This window comes from Glycine max, chromosome 6 (assembly GCF_000004515.6).
Source record: "Glycine max cultivar Williams 82 chromosome 6, Glycine_max_v4.0, whole genome shotgun sequence".
NCBI lineage: Eukaryota > Viridiplantae > Streptophyta > Magnoliopsida > Fabales > Fabaceae > Glycine > Glycine max.
In genome coordinates this window covers 3979902-4000345 of record NC_038242.2, presented here as the reverse complement: position 1 = coordinate 4000345, position 20444 = coordinate 3979902, and the positions used below count along the sequence as shown (strand labels likewise).

At 31.0% G+C, this 20444-nt stretch overlaps 2 protein-coding genes across 2 annotated transcripts; one reads left to right on the top strand and one right to left on the bottom strand.

Annotated features, from left to right (window-relative positions):
• On the top strand, positions 1–4692 carry LOC100788141 (probable magnesium transporter NIPA9). Its single transcript, XM_003525969.5, has 9 exons — positions 1–316; positions 602–700; positions 851–980; positions 1466–1554; positions 1849–1905; positions 2001–2059; positions 3094–3214; positions 3407–3555; positions 3852–4692. The coding sequence occupies exons 1-9, from the start codon at positions 206–208 to the stop codon at positions 4051–4053; spliced, it is 1017 nt and encodes a 338-aa protein (XP_003526017.1). The 5' UTR covers positions 1–205; the 3' UTR covers positions 4054–4692.
• Positions 4693–9069: 4377 nt separating this feature from the next.
• Positions 9070–11902, bottom strand: LOC100785484 (cytokinin riboside 5'-monophosphate phosphoribohydrolase LOG8). The gene is made up of 7 exons (XM_014777274.3): positions 11461–11902; positions 11022–11119; positions 10877–10907; positions 10491–10590; positions 10224–10294; positions 10001–10144; positions 9070–9453 (listed from the first exon to the last, which is right to left on the bottom strand). The coding sequence occupies exons 1-7, from the start codon at positions 11572–11574 to the stop codon at positions 9370–9372; spliced, it is 642 nt and encodes a 213-aa protein (XP_014632760.1). The 5' UTR covers positions 11575–11902; the 3' UTR covers positions 9070–9369.
• Between the last annotated feature and the right edge of the window lie 8542 nt (positions 11903–20444).

The following is a 20444-nucleotide window of genomic DNA, read 5'->3' as shown; positions in this document are numbered from 1 at the left end:
ATGATCCTTATACATTAAAAAATAACAGTGGTTTTAATTTTGTTATCACTCCTCTGAAAACCGTTTTTCTTTATCAGGTCTCTGAAACCCGTTTAAAGAATGATAGTATTGAATAAATAATTAATCACAATTAACAAATCCTAGACACAAAACAAAAAGTGGGGCGGGCACGCAGAGCAGAGGGAGGAAGAAAGGGTCGAAGAGAATGTGGGAATCAATTGTTTTGACGGTGGTTGCCACTGCCGGCAACAACATCGGCAAAATCCTTCAGAAGAAGGGCACTGTCATTCTTCCCCCTCTCTCTTTCAAGCTCAAGGCATGTTTCTCTTTTCTTAGTTCCGCTTTTTTTTTTTTTTTTTTTTCTTTTCTTTTCCATTTTCATATGCCCTTGATTTGGTTCCCGTTTACCATTTCTGCGGTTGTATATTTTGATATTTTTTGGAACGGTGAAATTGGGTACATGCGCGTGCATATGTATTAACGTGGGATTTTGGGTGGAGGAAAATTGGGTAAAGATCCAATTTTTCGTTGAAGCATCAGTAATTCACTGTTTGGTTAAGGATTAACATTGCTATTTGTTTTTTTACAATTGTGTTTGCAGGTCATAAGGGCATATGCTTTGAACAAAACCTGGCTCATAGGTTTTGTAATGGATATATTTGGGGCACTGTTGATGTTAAGGGCATTAGCTCTTGCTCCTGTAAGTGCTCTAGCTATATCTATAATAGAAAAATAATGCAGAAAAAACTATAGTTTGAATTTGAAGGGATATTTCTTTATCATTAGCAGGATCTTATAGTCTTTTGCCAAGATTTTTGTCATGTGTAATTTGGTTGTTTTTCTGATTTAGGTCTCCGTCATCCAACCAGTTTCTGGCTGTGGATTGGCAATTCTCTCAGTCTTTTCTCATTTTTATCTCAAGGAAGTTATGAATATTGTTGATTGGGTGGGCATTACCTTGGCAGGTTTTGGCACAATAGGTAATGCAAGTTTTAGATTGCCAAAGTAGAGTGTTCAGTTTAATGCTTGTATTTCCTTTAACACAGCAAGGAACATGGCTGTTGAAGTAATTATAAAATGTCTATATTCTGTTTCTATTGGTCTGTCCCTTTCTTTGTGTTGTGTTATCATGTGACACTAAGTCACTGACAGAAAAATCTTGTGCATTTATTAACAATTCTTTTTGTTGATTATGATATACTAACAGAATTTCTAGGTTTTTATATAGGTCAGAATTTGAATCGAAACCTAAAAGTTATGGTGTGACCATTTTATTTTTCTTTATGGTGCAGTATGCACTTGTTTTTTGTAGCAATGGATAGAGATTTCATGGAATTTTCCTTTTTTTAATCTAGCAGCTTATAAAATTAACTTTTGGAATCAGTTACCAACATCATGTATCAATCTGTTGAAATATGATTTATGTTCATTTCTCCAATTTGTTAACTATTGTATGCTCTTTTAGGAGTTGGTGCTGGAGGTGAGGAGCAAGAGGCTGCTGCTCTATCTATATTTCACATACCGTGGCTGGCATTTGTTGTTTTCATCTTGTTTGTAGGTACCCTGTCTTATGTTTTGGTCCATCAATTACCAATTTTATTTGAAGTCAATATGAAGACCTTACTGTGGTCTCTTGGAACTAATTATGCAGCATTATGATTTCTTTTTTTGCAAACCTGATTGCATGATTACAAGACTCATAGTTTTGATACATTATTTTATTAATAGTTATAGTATTTTTATCGGATTAACTTTTCTTTAAAGAGTGTGGAGTCATTGATGCAACAAAGTAACATTACTATCTTATAAAATAGTTATTGTTCCTAATTGTTAGAAACAATTGTACAGATAATGCTTAATGGATGGCTTCGCATATTCAAACGCAATCGAAGAGAACAAGAGATGGTAATTCTTGCTTTAATCATGATAAGAAGCCTTTCTTACATGTTTATACCACTTATGGTAATTCTTTGGTTGCTTGACATTTTTAAGTGATGCAGATGGAATATGATGTTGTTGAGGAAATTATTTACGGCTTAGAATCTGGAATTTTGTTTGGGTACTGTTACTTCCCTACTATATTTATATATTGTGGTCTCGGATGGACACATTTCACTTCCTTCATTTGCCTCAACTCTTTAATATTGTCATGAAGATTATGACAAATAAGTGTTTTACCCTTAATGATATTACCTGTACTTGTCAATGTTTTTTTTTCTTTTAAATAAATAATGTTTTGGAGAGAATAATGCAGCTAGAAGGATAACAAGTCATGTAGAATAGAAAAGTAAAAGGAAAAAAATGCTACAAAACTGTCCTTTCTATCTGTATAGTGTATACAAATCAAGAACTGGAAGTTTCTTCAAAATAATTATCAGCAGATTACCATAGTCAGAGAGATCATAGATACAACTCTATTCCATACATATGTAAACAGATGACTCAATGTGATCATTTCTTTCCATTTATAACTAACATGATCTGTTTTCTTGTTAATTATCAGCTTCTTAAAAATAGTCAATTTTATATAACTGCTTACAAAAGTTTATTTGTGAAGCCTAACCCTTAGTTTTTAGATTTGTCAGTTTTTATTGTGTGTCATTACTTTCTGTTGGCTATGAACAAAACTTGCAGATAATTAGATTATAAGATACACCATCCGGTCTTTTATATAAGAAACAAATAATTAATTCATCAAGACCAATAAAAATAAGTTAGTTTATCTTAATGAATAATGTTAGAATTTAAATTTCATTCCAAAAATACTCATAATTAAATTATTTTAGTAGTGGTAATATTTAATGATGCTACACATATTTCAAGGGATAATATTTTTTTCACCAATGAGTGTATCTTATATGGTTAACAGGTCAATAAATGCATCCACTTGCATGGAGAATGAGTGACCATCTCGTTAGTTGCTTTCATAATAAATTAGGGTATAAAAGAGAATTAACAATTAACACATCTAAAAGTAGGTCTATGTACTCATTTGTTTTTTATATAAAGGACCCGAAAGAGTATTATTTACACACAGAGAACGCAAGTTGATCATAAGTCCTTACTCTTAATTGTGTTATTATGAAAATGCAGGATGGCATCTGTAATATCAAAGATGGGGTTTCTGTTCTTGGAGCAAGGCTTCCCCAAGCTGTTGGTTCCTATTTGCATCATCATAAGTGTCTGTTCAAGTGGTACAGGCTTTTACTACCAGGTATTCTGAAGGCGTCTTTCATGCCATTTACTTTTGTGTGAACTGTTACATACTTTAAGCCTAAGGGGCATTTCATTGTATGGATGGTGGGAAGGTGGGATTTCAGCCAAACTGGCTTGATATTTGTCCAAGTTCTGCTTTGTGAATTTAAGATACACTAACATCTTCTGTATTTACTTCCCCAACATGCAGACACGTGGTCTAAAACATGGGCGGGCTATTGTAGTTTCTACATGTGCCGCAGTGGCATCAATTTTGACTGGTGTACTTGCTGGGATGCTTGCTTTGGGTGAGCGACTCCCTTCGGCCCCAAAAGCTCGCTTGTTACTTCTTCTTGGATGGTAATAATAAATGTTATGCTATTATTTCTTTGTGCATTTACATCCCTTGCTTTATAAAGCTGATCTACGCAGAAATGAACTCCACTCTTCTATACTTCATTACATCTGCAAATAGTTACATTTCATTTTCGAGCATTTTCTGTTCTGCTTCTAATCTTTGATGCAACTCTTTTTCTGATTTGGTTGAGTATATATATATATATATATATCACCAATGTTATGGTAATTCTCGAACAAGATAGACACCTTCATGTTCTTGTGTCAGGAATATGTTAATCGGAAATATTTTGCTGCAGGCTACTTATAATTGTTGGCGTGATTTTACTTGTTGGTTCTACAAAGCTAGTGAGATTCTTTCGATTTTCTTCACACCGCTTTAAGAATTATGGCCCTAGAAGATCTGGAACTTCCCGTGTTAGGGAACCTAGCCCAACTGCTGTCATTCAAGCAGCGACCTTAAATCATTTACTCTCATCATCTTCCAAAGAAAAAGCTTGATTTGACTTGAGCTGGAAAATGATCCTTCATCCATTCTCAGGAATCACCCTCACCCCTTAAAGAAGAAGACCCCTTTTGTAAGGTTAGGTTGTTTGTGTACAGTGGTTGCTTTATCAGAGGGCATGAATTTTTAGGGATCATTCCTTCTGGCTCACGTATTTTACGTGAAAAATCATCACCTTTTCTGATGCCACTTGTATAATTCATGAACTTCCAATATTTCTCAATATTGTATATGAAGATGGTATAGCCAGATGCAGAATGCTAGCATATCATGGAAACAAATTGCAGGGTGCAGTGGAGAACGATTTATTCCTAATTTCCTATGCTAATGTAGTAGCAGTGTTCTTTGAGATTAGGTTTGACTTCCGTTACCGGGTAATAGGACAAGGCTGTACTTTATCCTCTGGAAACTATCATCGTGGCAAAAGTGCTGATTCCATCAAAATTTAGGCCACAAACCCTCCGTTGAAGGGAATTATAATGATGATTTGATCCTGATTGTTAGATGAGGGAGAGTTTACTATTTGACATTTCTAAAGTGAGAGGGTATATTTATTTCCTTTTAATTTAAAGTTAAGATTGTGAGGTATTTTAATCAAAATCAAGAGGTAGATATATTCTTACCTTTTCACTTTACACATTCTTTTACTTTTTTTTCTTGATGATTGCACATTCTTTTTAGAGAACTCAAATATGAAATTCAGTGATAGTATAAGTTTCAAGCCGAGATAATTCATGCAGATGATCAAGTGACTCAAGTCATGATTTAATTCAGTGATAGTAAAACTTGCGAATCCTTTAAGTATTTAAGGTTCATCAATCATCATGCATAACGAAAACTAGAGATGTAAACCATTGGATGTTTTTAGGAAAAAATATTCAAGCAAGATGGATAAAATGAATGAATGCCTTAGGTGTTATTTATGATAAAAATGTATTACTCAAGTATAAAGAAAAAGAATATTAAAAATATTGCATTAGATGAGTGAATAAACTTGACAAGACAGATTTTTGGATCTGTCACTATAAATTAACAGTTCGATTAGCTTTCTCTGGTAAAACTTTTATTTAATGAAAATTAAATTGTTAATACTATTTTTGTTAGTTCACACTAACAGTAAAATACAATTATACAAATAAAGAATTTTATTAGTATAGAAAATTGATATATATTAGCATAACATTAGATGTTAGTATAATACATCACAGTGTTAGAACAAAGCAAGCAAATGTTGATTAAGCGTCCGTCAAAAGTCGACGCTACAAGCGTTGGCTAAACAATGACCATGTGGCATAAATTATAAAGGTTGACACAAACTTCTTTGTATCGGTCTGATCAAGTTGTCATTTAATTAAGACAATCAAGTTCTTGCTATAAAGGTTGACACTGACTCACAGTAAGGGAGTTTTTCACATCAAAACTTCTTACTATCATTCTTCTACCTTTCTACACTTATTAATTTCACCTCATTCTGTGCCTATTTTGAGCTTCTAGAAGAAAAAAAATTAGTCCGACAATTCTCAATATTTCCTTTGCCATATGTCTATTTTTTTGTTAATTTTCCCAACAATTCTTGGACAGGTTTCACATGTCAGTTGTCAAGACTATCATCGATCTTAAACTTAACAAAAGAGTAAGGTGGGATCTGGATTTGCTGCAGTCCGAAAATTCCCGCATTCACGCATTCAGTTGATCGCAATAGTTAAATATAGATCAGATCACTCATATTTTATCCCAATAATATTCATAATTCAAAGGTTCAAATTCATGAGAATGTGCGAATACAGAGAATCCATTTCCAATAAGGTGATCTCTACGTCATATGTGGTTATTATTGCCTCTTATTTGAAGTATATTGTCAATAGTCAATACTCAATACTAAAACTGAAGTGGCACATATAGAAAATAAGTCAATGGTGTCTTGAATATCATTACCCTTTCATGGGTTCACACTGCGAATCCGGAGGTTAAAAGAAACTTCAACTGACGAAAGTTTATCTGAATAGTGACATGAGTTGGTTGAATATGAGCACGATGAGATTGAGAGATGAATATGGTAGGGACCCCAAGAACACAAAATGTGCAGTTGAATACCTCTGCAATCCTTTCATAGTGGGTCTGCTAAACAGTTAATTAACAACTTTTCAAGAGGGCAGCAAACAAATTATGATCACGAAAGAACAAAGGGGGGGAGAAGGACCCCTCAAGGAAGTAATAGCACTCTCCACTGGGCTTTATCTTGTGATTTAACCATATCTTGTTGGTCCACCATGACAAGGACTAAGACGCGGAATGTACTGTGCAGTGAAAAATCCATGATGCATAACAAGCTCACCACTGCTGATAAGTGATAATCATCCCTTATAGGCATCATGAAACTCGTGACCTGAGACCAATCTCAAGGGGACTTAACCGACACAAGAGGACAGCGGAAGAGCCAATTAAATGACTGATCAAAGGGAAAGAACCATACAATGCAGGTCCTGCTGAATAGTTCTTTGAGAATTCATGTCTGGTGCAATGCCAATAAGCACACTCAAACATGGCCGCTCTTGTCCTATTGAGGACTACATATATTAATCAGATTAATGGCTCACAAATTGATTCAGTATACAAGAGTCAATTTCTATAGTTAATGTCAGTAAACTTACTATATTTTGGATGAAGTTCAGAATGACTTATAAGTATATTATTATCGAGCGTGTGAATCAAATGATATAAGATTATTTTAGCTTAATCAATGATATTGAGTTTGCGTTTTGGAGTAATATGCAGTTGCATGTTTAATATTGAGAGAGAAATTTGTTATCTATAATAATTTTATTCTGTAATTTATACCAAAATGACTTATACTTATTTGGCGTGTCCACTTTTTGTCACACCTAGCATATTTTACCACAGAGAGTGGTTGTACTTTGAGTATCATAGTTCCAAAACTGTAACTATTTATTTTTTCAAACTCAATTATTAGAGTCTATTCCCACAAACTGCATTGTTTTCACTTTGAATAACTTGACCATGGAAACAAGGATGGAATAATGTTTCAGAGACAGTATCTTTAAATGAGTATGTTTGCGCCATTAACATTGGAAAGATTTGAAATATCATTATTTAAAAAGAATAAAACAATACCAAAACAAAGAGAGTTACAAACGCAGACTATAACTTTGATACTTCAACAATTCTATATTTCTATCAACATTTTTTTTTCATGTTAGCGAATTTTACTATTTCAAAACCTTTCATTATGCATTAAATATGCACTTCTCCATGTATAGTCATGTGATTTAATTTGGAGCATTCTTAAACTGATGATTTAATATTATTTTATCCTTGGTAATTAATTAATTAATTTTCCTCTTCCTCTTGTGTTATAAGCTATTCTTCTTGCACATTTAGCTTTGATTGAATAGAAGAAAAATTCAAACAAACAAACTCAAGTCAAATCCATGTATATATAATATATCTAGCTATGAAAATGTTATTTCAACTACTTGGATCTCTAATATTTTGCCACGTAAACAATTTAATAATAATCCATATCCTGTGGTCAGTGACATTTTAGCTTGCTTGAACTTGATTTAACTATAATGACTATGAACTTTGTTTTGTTTTAATTGTTGAATATTGTTTGGTCTCTGTGATGACATTAATTAGTTACTCAAGCCCTCATTACTTAGTCAGAGCCTCAGAGGCATAAGTAATTACGTTTCAATCCTTATCCAACCATATTTATTTTATGGTTAACTATAAACTTGAATGCCATTATTATGTATGTTGCACTCATTGTTTTATTATTGATATTTTTACTCTTTAGCTCCGCACATTGCTCAATGCTCACAAAAAGTAATTTTGTTCTTGTTCATTGGACTTTTTTGCCATCTTTTCTCACATGTAGAAAAGACTTCAATGGCTATAAATGTACAAACAACAACCAATTGTGAAATTCAAAACAATAAAAAGTTGCCCTGTTTTAATTGTAATATAAGTTGTCTTCAGTGTTAACCAATTATATTATCACGTGTTTTATGGAAGATATAATTAAAGAGATACAGTATTTATTATATAAAAATATTAGAAAACGCTTCTTAATTAAATAAAAATTAATTTTATTTATTACCCAATGCATGCAATGTCTACGTTTACACTCAATCATTCTTCACTGCTTGTAATTTTAGTAAAAAACCAGAAGAATGTGATATGGAAGTAAAAATAGGAGAAGATGTCAAGCCGTACGTAGAAGCCTAAGTTTAAATATTCGTGTAATCAATACTCTAAAATAATGAAAAAAAATTATGTAAATGCATGTCACACATAAGTAGCATGACTAAAATGGAAAAAAACATCAAAGATTATTTGTGATCATAAAACATCTACTAAACTAAAAAATAAGTTTTATCCTATTGTTATACGTTTGATTATACTCTAGATAGTAAATGTTAGACTTTAGAGGAACAAATAAGAAAAAAAAGTCAAAGTCACAAATGAAAATATTAAATTAGATGTGGTCATACAAGTAAGATAGGATGTGAAATAATTGTATACAAGGAGAGATTAAAAAAGATAACAAAAATTCAATAAAGGTAATTTAGATAATTACAAAAAACATGCAAGTGAGACACTAATAAAAAGAGTAAATAATATAATTTTTAGTTTCATAAAAAGGAAGAGATGAAAGCCCAAAAGAACATAAAAAAAAGTGAAACATTATGGTGAAGTTTTGATCTTTAACCAAGTTAAATCATACTGTAATATGGTGTAATCTAAATATTTATTTTCACTTAATGGGACAAGACTTTATTATTATCATCTCTTATTTTAGTAAAAATAATAATAATTTATCTATAAAAACAAATTAAGTTGATTTTCAATATGAAAGAGAATGAGCTTCGAATTACATACTATTGTACCTTTTCAGGTTGGCCAAAATTGTAGGTTGTCCTTGATTAACCTATCTTGTCTAATTAAGGCACTACAAAGTGGAGCCAACCCATTACGCACAACTGAAATTCTGCTCACGAAATGCTTATCATCTCTTTTCCATTTCCAAGTACTTTTGCCTTTAATGAGTGGTAACAACCAGATATGACTATCTCATAGGGAATCAATCCACCATTAAATGAAGGAAAAAGAAAATGACGAAAAGCAGCAAAGCCAAAATATAAGCACTCCAGTCATAAAAACAACGTAGTACACGGTAACAAACAACATATGGCCCCATCTATGCAGGCTCTTGTATACATCTCGAATGATGAAGAATCACATCATAAATCAATTTTCGGAGAAAAAACCTTCCATCAATAACAGTACTCTCACTCTGCATCTGGATAATTACCTAATTGCTTCATCTGCCAGCTCTCATGAGGGGCAACATGTTCGTGCGAAGGAGTGTAGTGCTGCAAAAAGGAAAAGTCAGCTAGAATTCAAGTTCAACACAGTAACTTGTACACTTCTTTTATCCCTCAAAGGAAATAAGACAAAAGAGAGAGAGAAGAGAAAACACGGTCCCTTTGTGTATGATCATTTTGAGAGAGTTTTTTTTTTTTTAAAATCATATATGCTATATAAGCCTTCATGTTTACGATTGCCACGTAAGCAGAAAAGTCCTAAACGACAACAATTACTCAACTAAGTGCTTAATTAAGGCAGCAAAGTCTTACTTGACAACTGCCACACAACAAAGTGCCTAAGGGGGGAGAATTTAAGAAAAAATATGACCTCCAATCTATTCTCACTAGTCCAAGTAACAAGTCATGCAAAGAGTCTTATGTCTATGCATTACAATATTAGCATTTCATAATAATGATAGATGTTCAATTATTTTTTCCTCATGACCCTAGTAAACCAATTTACCATTAATTTGAACAAAAAATTATATGTACACATTTCTAATGTGTTTTCCTTTTAAAAGGGTAAGTGGAAAATGGCTAGTTGAAATTAGACCTCCATCTTCATCATAAGTTCTTTGGCTGACGTAGCAGAGACAACTATATCCCGTGCACAAGGCTTAATGAAGCCTTCTTTAACACCATTGTCAAATAATGCAAGCAAACAGTTATAGTAACCGTCAACATTCAGTAGACCAACCTGTGCAGTATGAATATTGAGTTAGCACTTGATTGTTATATTAAAGACTTTGTACTACACAGTAAAAATACTATGTTACCGGTTTTTTATGGATTCCAAGTTGGGCCCAAGTTATCATCTCCAACAGCTCCTCCATGGTTCCATATCCTCCTAATTATAAGGGGAGGCATAATAACGACAGTGAGAGTCCATATAGTACATAATCAATACAACAACAATCCAAAACACCATGAATCCAAACAAATTTCCGTACAATTAAGAACAATTTTAGTGGCATTCACATGTATAAACATGTAATCATCAATTATTTCTTAAAATTATTTGAGAGCTGTTGATGTAAAAGTACCAGGGAGAGCAACAAATGCATCAGCTTCTTGAGCCATGGCAGCTTTACGCTCGTGCATATCTGAAACAATTCTCACTTCACCTACTGTTTCACCTGATATCTGTCAAAATTGCAAGAATTCAGTGATCATATTTTCTCCATCAAAAGCATCTAGAAATTATTTCCATGGCAAAGGGGTCATTATCAAAAAGAACAACCATAAATTAGTCTTGCTTCCAAGTAACAAGTTACATGCCAATGCATTGGTGGTAATCATATCATATAATAATAACACAAAATCCTAGGAATAAATAAATCAATTGATTAAATTAACTGCATGTGGACAGAAAAATAAACAAAATGATTAAAGATTGTTAAAGAAGTTGCTAAGGTGGTGGTACAAATACCTCGAGAGGCATGAGAGCTTTTGGAATGATCCTGTACGTGGAATGAGGGTAAAATGTAAAGTAGAAACAAACAAACGATGAGACAATGTAATCAATTGTCAGTAACACTAAAAAGTTTTTTTTCTTTTTCTTTTTATGCACATACCCTAGGACATGGCAGCCTCCATCATACACTCTCTGAGATATTAAGCCCATTAGCCCAACACTGCCCCCACCATACACCAAGTCTATGTTCCTCTTAACCTGCAATTCACACCATATAATAATAGACATAAAAAACAAAATAATGATGATGAAGAATTCTTCACTCTGTGTATACAGGGCACAAAATGCATTCATACAAAATTGTTAAACCTATAAAAAAAAAAAAGACGCACCCCGAAAAAAAAAAGTGTTCTTTAACAAAGTAAACAAATTCATCATCATAGAAAACAAGTGTTCCTTTACGTTAAGCACCAGTTATGTAGAATAGAATACATCAAAAGTGAAGAAAGCAACACAGAGGATGTGCTCTGAGACCATATAAAAATCCATTTTATGGTGAGAAAGATTGAAGAACAGAATAATATAGTGATGCAACGAACCAGTTCATTGCCCAATTGAATCGCAGCGTCACTGAAGACTTGTCGGTTGCCACTGTTGCTGCCACAGAAGACACACACGGTCTTGAACTTGCTTCTGGGGTACCCTTCCTCCATTCAAAATCGATGCTTTCTTTGCGGGTTTTTCAATTCAAACGAAAACCATTCATTGAAAAAAAAAATTGCAAGGCTTAACCGCGTATGAAGATTATATATATATACAATATATATATATATAGTATTGTGCTTTTACTTTAATGGAGTAACTTTTAGAGCTACATATGAAGAAAAGCCAGAAACTTTCTTTGAAGGGATGATCCTAAATAGAGCATGTAAGAGAAATCATCGATGAGACGGGGACTCATTTTTTGTGAGCAAAGCACGCCCACCCCAGAACATGCTCTTATTTCTTTTCCAATCCTACGTCTTTTTGTCGGCTTTGTAAACTTTAATGTACACAGTAATATTAATTGACACTGCCAGAGAGAATAGTGTGAATTTTAGGGTTGTTTTTTATTCTTTTCTATGACCATTATCATCTATGTCATTCATTAACCGAGATAGTAATTAATTAATTTCAATCATACATGATACCAATTGACCATTAAATTTTAATTTTAATAGAATTTTGTGAAGACGTGTCTGGTGAGAGTATCTTCTCGTAAAAGGCGCTAAAATTGACTATTCTTAAGGATTTTTTTTAGTTAAGATTAATTAATGTCTCGTGCTCTCATCATATATACACGCAATAATATAATACTATATTATAATGAAATGTGATTATATTGCTAGTGATATTAAGAAAGTAGTCGAATTTTCTCTGAAATGATAGGGAAAAAAGCGTGAAATGATCATCGATGAGGTACAAACTCTTTCTATCATGGTCAACTAGTGTTGGTTCAAGAATTTTAGTAAGTTCAAAAGTTTAACAGCGACAACGTACTTGTCTTTAATTAATCAATAGTTATATTGAAATTATTCAGCCATGTTGATACGTTAATTTTTAGGGTTCTGCTTCCCCTCCAAAAACTATATATAATAATGATGTTTTCGTGGTTTTATGTAGAACTGTGAATTTTATTTGGATATGCTTTTTTTTAATCTTATTTATACCCGGACACTGTTGTAGTTTGTGATGGAGAATAAGGAAAGATATGAGACATTGGAAGTTTAGAACATCCAAGATAGATTTTCTCTAAAAAGATCAAATCAAATAAGGCTAGATAGAAATATAACCTGAAAAGGAAAAAAAAAAAAAAGGTGTAGGAACATTTATGATTTTTTTGTGTGTGTGATAAAACATTTATGATCGCACTAGTTGCTGTGAGGTATCGAATAAATTTCATCCTCTGGTTTGTTAGCTATTCCAAAATCCAAAGAGATGGCTCCTTTCAGTTATCGGAAAAAAAAATCCAAAGAAATGCCTTCATATTTTCTTTTTTGCTTTTTTTGCTTATCTGTGGACCACATATAAGTCTGCAGATTTTATTTTGTTATCAACGAAATATATGCGCTTTAAACTGACATGAGCTGCTGGATTTGAACTGCTTCTCTTAGGAACAACATGTAAGTTCAATTTTTGAGTCAATTCTCTGAGAGAACAACTCACCCATGACATAATTTACAATTATGACATTTAATTGAATTGATTTGAGTAATGAAGTGTATGTGACCCTACCATTCAAAGTATTAGCTTTATTAATTGAATTATTATAGTTTAGGAAACTAAAAATACCAAGTGTAGGAAATAGAGGTATATCCACGTCATGAGACTGATGAGAGTGCACGAGTGTAGCACGGCACTACAAAAAGGGTGAATAAAAAGGAAACATCCAAAATTGAACATGATGTGCCACAGTCTGCCAAATGGACGACGGTTGCTGCCGGGCTGATATAATTTAGGCTAAACTATTTAATTAGTCCTCTTATTTTTGCAAAATCGTGATTAGGGTCCTTATTTCTAATTCAGACATTTGGTTCCCATGCCATGATTTTGAAAAATGAGGATTTTGGTTATTCTATTAAATTGGATGTATTGCTTGTCAACATTAACATTGACTCGTGCTGATGTGTAAGACGTTTGTGTTGGTTGATGATCAGTGTCTCATTAATGAGTAATTAACATTAATAACTCAAAAATTGAACAATGAAAAATTAACGAAGCTTTCAGATACTTCCATGTTCATAAGAGGAGTTAGGGTTAGGGAAGGAATCGACACCACCGCAAGCTACTCAAAGCAAATCAATCCCAATCTATCTGTATATCTAATTACAAACGCACTCCAAATTAAGTTTGTTTGAGTCTTGTGTGAGAGGGGTGGAGATGTGGTTGTTTTGGAGGCATTGGGTGATGTTGTTCAGCATTGCAGCGATGATTGAGGAGAAGGAGCGACTATTGACAATGGCTTCCAACAAAGTGAAGTGAGGTGGACTTTACCAACAGGCAACAACACGGGAAGCCAAGAACATCGATCTATATGATTTCGGTGAAAGGGATAAATGGTCATTTGATTTTGAGCATACCCTCTTGCTTCAAACCAAATTACTTTTCTGCTTCTTGGAGCAACATCTCAAATGCTGGGAATAATGAATCTTTTGAGTATTTGTTGCCGCCTAACTCCTTCTTTGATCTTGTTGCATTTCCTTGAATCAAGGTGTAGAAGGGGAAGGATATGAGAAAGGTGTTTCCAGGTGTAATAATTTAAAAAAAAAACTGATTTTAATTAATTTAATAATTTTACTAATCATAATTATTAGTTAATTAGAAGAATAATATCAATTAAATGAAAATCAATCATACCTTAAACATGTCAAATCATCTCAAACAACACATCCTAACAGTTAACATATCTTAGTTATCGGTCACGCTAAAATCTTGAATTTTTCAAAAAAGAAAGATCAAATGTCTACATTAGAAATCAGGGCATCAAAATTGTGATTTTGTAAAAATAGAGGAATCAAATATGTATAATTTAGCCTATAATTTATAGTCATTTTATTTTTGTTTTATTGTAAAAAAAAGTTGTGGAGAGGAAATTTTACGTTCAAGAGTTACAATGATATAGATAAATTCCTTATTTAAGAGGATGTTTTTTTTTCATGAATCGAGTCAGAAACTTTCTGATGTTATATTCTTAATTGTATACACTTTTAAACCTTGTTGACTTACAACATTTCCACTAGCACAAACCCCTTTGGGTATAACCATTCTAGCATAGTGAACAACAACTACCACTTTTCTAGCATTATAATTTCTAGCCTACTGTTGACCAAGAAAAAAAAAATCTAGCCTACTATTTTGCAACTATACTTTTGCTCTTGCCACATCTTTGTGGCTTCCTGAAAATGTGAAGTCATTTGGAAAACATAAGAATTATATATGCTATCAAATAAGATTGATTTTGAACCATTGCCAATATTAAATAAATGGTAATGATTTCTTTTTTTTTTGAAAATAAAAGAATGAAAAAGTTAAATTTAATATTTAAGTCGTGAATTTCTTTTTTGTCGAATAAATGTTAATTTCTCTTACTTAACCAGTATTTTAGGATTAATTATGATATTGATATAAAGTTATTCTTTGAATCCACGCAAAATAGATATTCTTCTTTAACATGATATGTTTTATATTTGAGTTGTGAATTTTTTTTTTTGAATAAATTATATTTTTATTTTCTTCTGTATTTTTTATTATGATATTAATATAAAATTATTTTCATAAGTCCACACAAAATAAATATTCTTTCTCAACATGATATGTTTGATACTTTTATATCTCTCAATGTTTAATATAATTACATGTGACATTTTTTTCTTTTTTTAGTTTGATTCATCAATCTCCAGAGAGATTAATCTATTATTATGTACTATTTTCATTAATACATATCTCTTTTTTTTAATTGCTATTATAAATTGAGGAGAAGATGGAAAATTAGGAAAGAAGAATTTGAAAATTAGTGATTTTTTTTATTATTTGTAATGGTTTCTAACTCCTACAAATTGTAAGAAGAAAAATAGTCAAATGATGTGACCAATGGAATATATAAGTAGGAGAGTTACAATAAGAATGAATCAAATTTAATTCGAGATAAAAAAAAAAAAATAACATACTATTATAATATCATGAGAACTAAAAAATTCGAAAAAAAATTACGAAAACTAATTCCGAAGTTTGTTAATTTTAAAGTATGGAAAACATATTTTTGAAAGAAAAAATGTATTATGACCGTGGACAAACCCACCTTAAGTAATTTTGGGGCATCTACCGCACTATCTTTTTGTTTTAAAAAGTGTTTAGTTTCATTTTTTTTAACTTTGTCCCATCATCGCATTAAAAAAAATTACACTATTATAATTATAATATTAGGCTATTATTTAAGTCTCATTATTTTTTTTTGGCCTCCATCTTATTATTTTTTATGAAGTAAAAAATATAATATTGTTCCAATTACTTAGGGCATGCTTATCTATTTTTTTTGTTTGTCTACAGTATTCTTGTGCTACAAATTTCATTTTGTTATCATTACAAATATATAATTACTAGATTTTATATCAAATACAACTTTTTTAGAACATAAATTATATTAGTAATTTTCATAAACAAGTAATTATACAATTATTTCATTTTAAAAAAAATTATATATTATATAAAAAATCTTAAATAATTTTCATCACAATAATGTCCCTTGTTTAATGTAGAGGAGAGGATCCCCTGCAGCATAGCGATATTTTTTAGGTTTTCCAAAGGCAAACAAATAACAATATTGTTGGCACACACATTTGCCAAATTTTGGAAGAGTAGAGAACAAACATCTACGTCTCGACCTTGTTAATTCTTATCTCTATGTTTCTCTTTCTCCCATCAAGCAATCAGTTTCACACACCCATGAAACCCAAAACTTTGTATTTGACATCCCAAATTTCAATTATTTATTTTCTCAGGACTTTGAAGGCATCCTCTCTTAGTCCTCATAAAAGTTAATATTGTTCTGTAAACACAGGAGGTGGTGGGAGGGATACACAACACGCAATAACCACCATTTCATTGAAAATCTCTCATTGACACCCCCCCCATTGTATATCTGTCATTCCACGTAGTTAGTTCGCATCAATGCATACGAACAAATTCTCTGCTCGTGTAACAAGTACACGTCTTGTGCTTTTGGTTAATCGAATTCTCTGCTCTCTTGTATATGAACAAGTCGCGTATAGAACGACATCATTCATTTTGTATGGATCATAAAAAATTAAACAAATGATGCATAAAAAATAACATGAGAATAATGACCATAAGACAGACTTCAAAGTTATTGACCTTGAGAGAAAGAGTTACTCGGCCATAACTTTCAGAATGGTGCTAACTTTGATGGAAAAAGAGTCATCCATACTTGGATTTAGAATTTTAGATCCTCTGCAATTATTTTTGAAACTGCATGGATTTTTTAATACATATAGAAAAACTTCATGAATCTTTGACCCTTAAATAGTTGTGGGTTATTAATACAAACCATTGAATCCCAACTGCATCAGTTGCAATTTATATTTGAAGTCTAGAGGATCTATATCCACCATACTTATTTCATGAAGAATTTAAATAGAGGAAAAACTGAGAGTAAGAGAGAGAAACTTAAAAGCAGCATTATTTGTGTACATCACTATTTGATACTGTACATTTGCAAAAAATAGATAATTCTAATAATCATTTATATGTATAATTAATTATTGTTAATAATTGATTATATTAAGAATAAGTTTTTATTTGAGTAAGTTGGCTGAAAAGTAATTTTAAGATAATTAATTTGATTTGTATAGAAAAAAAACCTGTACATAGAAAATAAAATAACACAAATGGGAAAATGTGAAGTTGAAAGAAAAAAAATTTATTAGGAAATTTGAGGATAATTTAGGAAAATATATATGTTTAACGGAAAATAAATTGTTGGAAAAAAAATCCTAAGTTACTACACTATAGAATATTGAAAAAGGACATTTAAAAAAAATTGTTTACAAGTTTCTACTAATGTCTCAAACACGATATATATCATTTTTCAAGCAGTTTTTTTCCTCTCAAAATAGTTGAAAGGGACACAAATAATCTGTCCCAACACTCTTCAAAGAGAACAAAATAGAAGAGAGAAAAAGTATAAGTGAAATAAATAATGTAACGAGATAGGAAAATAGATGAAAAAAAAAGAATATTATGAATAGAATAATTTGTGATGTTGAGATGTGTGTAGTTAATTACCCAATAATTAATCAGACGTTGATAGTGAGACACGGGACATTTTAAAAAAACGAAGGTTGTTTGACTCAGGTTACCTTTAATAAGGATATAAAAAATAAAAAACTTGCCTTGGGGTTAAGATTTTCTATTTTTAGAGACTTGAAACAAAGCAATACTAGACCTAAACGAAGAAAAAAATAAATAGAATAGAAGAATACGTGAAAAAAAGGGCGGTGGCTACAGTGAAGATTTCGAATTGGGCACCAGCTGTGGTAATTGACTATAAAGCGTTAGATATATTAATAAAAAATAATAGACGGATGAGATCCTTTACCTATTACCGTTTGTTACCGATTTGTGTAATTTTACATTTTAGTCCCCATATAAATTCATTTAGAGTTTTGCACTGATGGTTCCTCACTTTCCCCTTTTCTCCCCTTTTCCTACTCTCTTCTCAATTAAATCTTCGTTTCGTTTCGTCGATCTGGGTTTTCCACCAAAGACGCTGAGGCAAAGAGGTTGTGACCTCAGAGGTTTCCGCCGTCGCCATATGAAACAGCGCCACCGTCGTCGCCCCGTTAAATGGATGCAAACACCAACAAAGCATGTAAAAAATTGTGTGCTCACGGGTATTGATTGATCGAGTTGTTCACAAATGAAAATTGGAGCCAAATTTTGCCTCCTTTACTTCCCCGTATATAGGCTTAATTTCTCCAAGGCATTGAACCATTTGAGAAGATGGAACCGTTCATAAGCCCGGACCCAAACATCAAATCCCAATTGTCTTTTTAAAATTTGTATATTTATAAAACATAATTGTTTATATAAAATGGAGCACTATCAGAATAAGATAATGGAGCCTTCTTCTGCATTGGTATGCTTCTACTGTTCTGTTCTTTTGCTATTCTTTGCATTCAAGACTGTCCAGATCCAAACAAAAAATTTTGTAAACTTATTTTAGTGCGGTACCTATTGACAATAAGTAAGGTTTTCTGCCTTTATAATAAAATAAATTTAAGACTGATTTGCAAATTAAAAAAACAAATTTTTATGAAGTAATTCATCCGGTTCCCCACCTTCTATTGCAGGTCATTTTACTACCGGACCCATCAAGCACCAGGTTAACGAACTTCGCGTTAGCCATCGCCGAAAAAAAGAAACAAGAAAAAGCAGAGCAAGTATAGGTAAAAGGAAAGTATTTATCTTATTTTACCTCTTTTGAACGGGGTAAAATATATTTTTCTTCCTCTATTTTTTTAAAAAAATTATTTTGATTTTTTTGTGTCTATTTTTAGTTATCTAGTTTTGAAACGTTCATTTTTTTGTTAAATTATGTTTCATCCCTCTAAAAAACATCATTTAAAGCATTTTTTATTTCAAAAATAAGAAGTGATGCATTTTAAATTAGATAAATGAAAAAAAAAGCATTTGAAAATTAGGGAGACGAAAAATAGACAATTTTTTTCAAAGGACTAAAATTGAATTTCAAAAATTATAGAAGCATCAAAAATATTTTTTACATTTCTAATAATTTTGAATGTTTGCAAAAATTTATTAAATGTAAAATTAATACGTAGGTTCCTAAATTATTTGATAATTATGGACAACCCTTTTTAAATTGGGCTTCTAAACTTATATTTTTTTAAGGTATGTCACATGACAACGTCTTAGAATTATTTTAGCCTTGCATTGCACAATGTATTTTTTTATATAACTAAATTTTTTAATAAATAAATACCTTAAATATATAGATTATATTTTAATTATAATTTTTAATAAATAATATTTATATACTATTATATTTTTATAGGAATATAATATTATATATTTATATTTAGATTTATAATAAATAATTATAATGTAAATAGTATTTTAGTTTGTACATTATACGATTAATTTTAATATCTTAATTTAATGATTATAACTAATTATTATAGAAAATGGAAAAAATATTCTTATCAAATAATTAAATGCAGAACAATCATATAAACTATAAAAACAAATATTTATATCATAAAGAAACACAAATTATAATTTAGCCTCTATATACATGAATATTGATGCATGAATATATACATAAAGTTATATCACCTATATATTTAAATCGCATAATAAATATTTATGTCCAAAGATAAAAACTTGCATAAGAACATCAATAATAGATATTTATAATGTTATGGAATATGTATATATATAATATAAAAGTAAAATCTTAATTTAGTCTCTAAAATTAACTTTATCAATTAATTTAATTTTTTAAATTTAAGTAAAAATAAAAGTAATATAGAAAATAATTTTAGCCTATTAACATTAAATTGATTTTCAATATTAAAATAGAATTTAATTATAATATCCAAATTTAAAAATTAAAATTACTATCCACCATTTGAAAATATATCAAGAGATAAAGAGAATCAAAGAAGATCAACGAATAAAATATTAATAATTTGAAAGTCATTACAAGTACACTCTTACATATATATATTTTTTAAGATAAATATTCTAATTTATATTTAGAGAGATAATACAATTGATACTTTATTTGTAGATAATTTTGAGAGATAATTGATTGATTGTTGACGATTGATTAAACTAAAAAAACATATAATTTTATCGATTTTTTTTTCAAAAATAAAAAATAAAAGAAAGACATGTAACACTAGAGATATTTTCCTTTTTAAAATTCACGTGGACAAATGATAAATGACGTGAGGTACTACGTTGAAAGCGAACATGATAAATGGTTGACGGGGGCATACCACGT

Excerpts from the sequence above, each read along its gene's own strand:
- LOC100785484 (XM_014777274.3), bottom strand. The coding sequence starts at position 11,574 with ATGGAGGAAGGGTACCCCAGAAGCAAGTTCAAGACCGTGTGTGTCTTC. Across the intron at positions 11,120-11,460 it reads TTCAATTGGGCAATGAACTG|GTTAAGAGGAACATAGACTT; the intron begins GTTCGTTGCATC and ends TGTGAATTGCAG. Across the intron at positions 10,295-10,490 it reads TGCATTTGTTGCTCTCCCTG|GAGGATATGGAACCATGGAG; the intron begins GTACTTTTACAT and ends CCTTATAATTAG.
- LOC100788141 (XM_003525969.5), top strand. The coding sequence starts at position 206 with ATGTGGGAATCAATTGTTTTGACGGTGGTTGCCACTGCCGGCAACAAC. Across the intron at positions 981-1,465 it reads GGCAGGTTTTGGCACAATAG|GAGTTGGTGCTGGAGGTGAG; the intron begins GTAATGCAAGTT and ends ATGCTCTTTTAG. Across the intron at positions 1,906-2,000 it reads ATCGAAGAGAACAAGAGATG|ATGGAATATGATGTTGTTGA; the intron begins GTAATTCTTGCT and ends TAAGTGATGCAG.